Source organism: Salvelinus alpinus, chromosome 1, assembly GCF_045679555.1.
Source record: "Salvelinus alpinus chromosome 1, SLU_Salpinus.1, whole genome shotgun sequence".
Classification (NCBI taxonomy): Eukaryota; Metazoa; Chordata; class Actinopteri; order Salmoniformes; family Salmonidae; genus Salvelinus; species Salvelinus alpinus.
In genome coordinates, this window is record NC_092086.1 from 16,768,535 (window position 1) to 16,773,880 (window position 5,346).

General features: G+C 44.3%; 1 protein-coding gene across 3 annotated transcripts in view; it reads left to right on the top strand.

The window, feature by feature from the left end:
* The window catches only part of tbcd (tubulin folding cofactor D), a 131,939-nt gene that overhangs the window by 117,774 nt on the left and 8,819 nt on the right, over positions 1 to 5,346 (top strand). For all 3 annotated transcript variants that reach the window (XM_071395046.1, XM_071395126.1, XM_071394966.1), the window contains 4 exons: positions 1,019 to 1,140; positions 1,454 to 1,531; positions 1,980 to 2,069; positions 2,358 to 2,445. In XM_071395046.1, coding sequence (XP_071251147.1) covers positions 1,019 to 1,140; positions 1,454 to 1,531; positions 1,980 to 2,069; positions 2,358 to 2,445 — 378 coding nt within the window. The remainder of the gene's footprint in view (positions 1 to 1,018; positions 1,141 to 1,453; positions 1,532 to 1,979; positions 2,070 to 2,357; positions 2,446 to 5,346) is intronic.

Below are 5,346 nucleotides of genomic sequence, written 5' to 3' on the forward strand. Positions count from 1 at the left end.
GATGTTAACTACACACTATGATATCTATCAGTCCTCTGTCTGATGTTAACTACACACTATGATGTCTATCAGTCCTCTGTCTGATGTTAACTACACACTATGATGTCTATCAGTCCTCTGTGTCTGATGTTAACTACACACTGATGTCTATCAGTCCTCTCTGTCTGATGTTAACTACACACTATGATGTCTATCAGTCCTCTCTGTCTGATGTTAACTACACACTGATGTCTATCAGTCCTCTGTGTCTGATGTTAACTACACACTATGATGTCTATCAGTCCTCTGTGTCTGATGTTAACTACACACTATGATGTCTATCAGTCCTCTGTCTGATGTTAACTACACACTATGACGTCTATCAGTCCTCTGTGTCTGATGTTAACTACACACTGACGTCTATCAGTCCTCTGTGTCTGATGTTAACTACACACTGATATCTATCAGTCCTCTGTGTCTGATGTTAACTACACACTATGATGTCTATCAGTCCTCTGTGTCTGATGTTAACTACACACTGATGTCTATCAGTCCTCTGTGTCTGATGTTAACTACACACTATGATGTCTATCAGTCCTCTGTGTCTGATGTTAACTACACACTATGATGTCTATCAGTCCTCTCTGTCTGATGTTAACTACACACTATGATGTCTATCAGTCCTCTCTGTCTGATGTTAACTACACACTATGATGTCTATCAGTCCTCTGTCTGATGTTAACTACACACTGATATCTATCAGTCCTCTGTGTCTGATGTTAACTACACACTATGATGTCTATCAGTCCTCTGTGTCTGATGTTAACTACACACTATGATGTCTATCAGCCGTGCTGAACCACCCACACACCCCCTCTTCCCTCTCTAATCTCTCTCTCTACATCCCCCTCTTCTGTCTCTACATCTCTCTCTCTCTCCCTCCCTCCTTCCCTCTCTCCATCCCCCTCTCTCTCTCCCTCCCTCCTTCCCTCTCTCCATCCCTCTCTCTCTCCCTCCCTCCTTGTCTCTCCGTCTCCAGGTGCGTTTCTCCTCCCAGTCTCTGTTTGACCACCTGATGTTGATTCAGCAGGACAGAGCAGCTCTGGGACAGTTTAGTGACACACTGCTGCGTGTCTTCAGAGACAACCTGAGAAATGACAGGTACGCACACAAACAGACGCATACGGCGTACACACACACACACACACACACACACACACACACACACACACACACACACACACACACACATACCTTTCTACACATGCTTACACACACTCTTTTCTCTCTTTCAGTTTTACAGTCACGTGTGAGATTTAAATTGATAGTTAGTGTGAGATTTAAATTGATAGTTCGTGTTTATTTTTTACACTGTCTCTCTAGTGTCAATCTCAATGAAACTGGAACTGAAACCTGGTAAAGTAAAGAGAAAATAAAAGGAGTGTCAAACTGTGTGTAATGTGTCTCTGTGTAGGGTGTCTATCCCCTTCCTGAAGATGCTGGACCAGATGCTGGCTAGAGCCTGCTTTGACACCTTCACTACAGACCAGGAGTGAGTCCTTGTCATGTTATAGACTGTTGTTCTACTGGTGCCTGTTAGGTAGGACTCAGTTCTACTTCATTATCTGTCAGAAACAGCAGAAACAGGATCTATAGAAGAGGTATAGTGTTGTACATGTAGAATACATGAAGATGTGTAATATAGTGGCTGATTGAATGAATAGAAGCTAATCTGTTATTTCCTCTCTCTGTCTCTCTCTCTCTATATCCTCTCTCTCTCTTCTCGTTGTCTCTCTCCCTGCTCTCTCTCTTCTCTCTCTATCCTCTCTCTCTCTCTCTCTCCATCCTCTTTCTCGCTTCTCGTTGTCTCTCTCTCTTCTCTCACTGCTCTGTTTCTCTCTCTTTCTCTCTGTTTCTCTCCTCTCTCTCCCTGCTCTCTCTCTTCTCTCTCTATCCTCTCTCTCTCTGCTCTCTCTGTTTCTCTCTCTCTCTTCCTGTAGTCATCAGTTCTGTGTGGACCTGTTGGCTCTCTGTAAGGAAGAGATTAAGAAGTCCAAGGACACTCAGAAGCTCCGCTCCGCCATCGCTGTGTGAGTGGGGTTTCTTTTAACACACACACACAGACACACACACACACACACTCACACACACACACACACACACACACACACACACACACACACACACACACACACACACACACACACACACACACACACACTCCAAATACATCTCCACTGCATCTCACTTCTGATACAGTGTTAAAACATGTAGTCATAACACACAACCTGATATACACACACTGCCCCTTGATCTCTCCCCCTAACCCTACTCTCTCTCCCCCTCTCCCCCTCACCCTACACCCTCCCCTCCTGTAGGTTCTGTGGTCTGATCCAGTTCCAGGGAGAGGTCCGTAAGAAGGTTCTGTTCCAGCTGCTGCTGCTCCTCTGTCACCCCTTCCCTGTGGTGAGTTAGCTCTCTCTCTCTCTCTCTCTCTCTCTCTCTCTCTCTCTCTCTCTCTCTCTCTCAATTCAATTCAATTTCAATTCAAGGGGCTTTATTGGCATGGGAAACATGTGTTAACATTGCCAAAGCAAGTGAGGTAGGTAATATACAAAAGTCAAATAAACAATAAAAATGAACAGTAAACATTACACATACAGAAGTTTCAAAACAATAAAGACATTACAAATGTCATATTATATATATGCAGTGTTGTAACAATGTACAAATGGTTAAAGCACACAAGTTAAAATAAATAAACATAAATATGGGTTGTATTTACAGTGGTGTTTGTTCTTCACTGGTTGCCCTTTTCTTGTGGCAACAGGTCACAAATCTTGCTGCTGTGATGCACACTGTGGAATTTCACCCAGTAGATATGGGAGTTTATCAAAATTGGATTTGTTTTCGAATTCTTTGTGGATCTGTGTAATCTGAGGGAAATATGTCTCTCTAATATGGTCATACATTGGGCAGGAGGTTAGGAAGTGCAGCTCAGTTTCCACCTCATTTTGTGGGCAGTGTGCACATAGCCTGTCTTCTCTTGAGAGCCATGTCTGCCTACGGCGGCCTTTCTCAATAGCAAGGCTATGCTCACTGAGTCTGTACATAGTCAAAGCTTTCCTTAAGTTTGGGTCAGTCACAGTGGTCAGGTATTCTGCCACTGTGTACTCTCTGTTTAGGGCCAAATAACATTCTAGTTTGCTCTGTTTTTTTGTTAATTCTTTCCAATGTGTCAAGTAATTATCTTTTTGTTTTCTCATGATTTGGTTGGGTCTAATTGTGCTGTTGTCCTGGGGCTCTGTGGGGTGTGTTTGTGTTTGTGAACAGAGCCCTAGGACCAGCTTGCTTAGGGGACTCTTCTCCAGGTTCATCTCTCTGTAGGTGATGGCTTTGTTATGGAAGGTTTGGGAATCGCTTCCTTTTAGGTGGTTGTAGAATTTAACGGCTCTTTTCTGGATTTTGATAATTAGTGGGTATCGGCCTAATTCTGCTCTGCATGCATTATTTGGTGTTCTACGTTGTACACGGAGGATATTTTTGCAGAATTCTGCATGCAGAGTCTCAATTTGGTGTTTGTCCCATTTTGTGAAATCTTGGTTGGTGAGCGGACCCCAGACCTCACAACCATAAAGGGCAATGGGCTCTATGACTGATTCAAGTATTTTTAGCCAGATCCTAATTGGTATGTTGAAATTTATGTTCCTTTTGATGGCATAGAAGGCCCTTCTTGCCTTGTCTCTCAGATCGTTCACAGCTTTGTGGAAGTTACCTGTGGTGCTGATGTTTAGGCCGAGGTATGTATAGTTTTTTGTGTGCTCTAGGGCAACGGTGTCTAGATGGAATTTGTGGTCCTGGTGACTGGACCTTTTTTGGAACACCATTATTTTGGTCTTACTGAGATTTACTGTCAGGGCCCAGGTCTGACAGAATCTGTGCAGAAGATCTAGGTGCTGCTGTAGGCCCTCCTTGGTTGGTGACAGAAGCACCAGATCATCAGCAAACAATAGACATTTGACTTCGGATTCTAGTAGGGTGAGACCGGGTGCTGCAGACTGTTCTAGTGCCCGCGCCAATTCGTTGATATATATGTTGAAGAGGGTGGGGCTTAAGCTGCATCCCTGTCTCACCCCACGACCCTGTGTGAAGAAATGTGTGTGTTTTTTGCCAATTTTAACCGCACACTTGTTGTTTGTGTACATGGATTTTATAATGTCGTATGTTTTACCCCCAACACCACTTTCCATCAATTTGTATAGCAGACCCTCATGCCAAATTGAGTCGAAGGCTTTTTTGAAATCAACAAAGCATGAGAAGACTTTGCCTTTGTTTTGGTTTGTTTGGTTGTCAATTAGGGTGTGTAGGGTGAATACATGGTCTGTTGTACGGTAATTTGGTAAAAAGCCAATTTGACATTTGCTCAGTACATCGTTTTCATTGAGGAAATGTACGAGTCTGCTGTTAATGATAATGCAGAGTATTTTCCCAAGGTTACTGTTGACGCATATTCCACGGTAGTTATTGGGGTCAAATTTGTCTCCACTTTTGTGGATCTCTCTCTCTCTCTCTCTCTCTCTCTCTCTCTCTCTCTCTCTCTCTCTCTCTCTCTCTCTCTCTCTCTCTCTCTCTCTCTCTCTCTCTCTCTCTCTCTCTCTCTCTCTCTCTCTCTCTCTCTCTCTCTCTCTGCATCTCTCTCTGCATCTCTCTCTCTCTCTCTGCATCTCTCTCTGCATCTCTCTCTCTCTCTCTGCATCTCTCTCTCTCTCTCTCTGCATCTCTCTCTCTCTCTCTCTGCATCTCTCTCTCTCTCTCTCTGCATCTCTCTCTCTCTCTCTCTGCATCTCTCTCTCTCTCTCTCTCTCTCTCTCTCTCTCTCTCCTCTCTGCCTCTCTCTCTCTCTCTCTCTCTCTCTCTCTCTCTCTCTCTCTCTCTCTCTCTCTCTCTCTCTCTCTCTCTCTCTCTCTCTCTCTCTGCATCTCTCTCTCTCTCTGCATCTCTCTGCATCTCTCTCTCTCTGCATCTCTCTGCATCTCTCTCTCTCTCTCTCTCTCTCTCATCTCTGCCTCTCTCTCTGCCTCTCTCTCATCTCTCTCTCTCTCTCTCTCTCTGCCTCTCTCTCTGCCTCTCTCTGCCTCTCTCTCTCTCTGCCTCTCTCTGCCTATCTCTCGGCCTCTCTCTCTGCCTCTCTCTCATCTCTCTCTCTCTCTCATCTCTGTCTCTCTCTCTCTCTCTCATTTGTCTCTCATTTGTCTCTCATCTGTCTCATCTGTCTCTCTCTCTCTCTCTCTCTCTCTCTCTCTCTCTCTCTCTCTCTCTCTCTCTCTCTCAATTCAATTCAATTCAATTCAAGGGGCTTTATTGGCA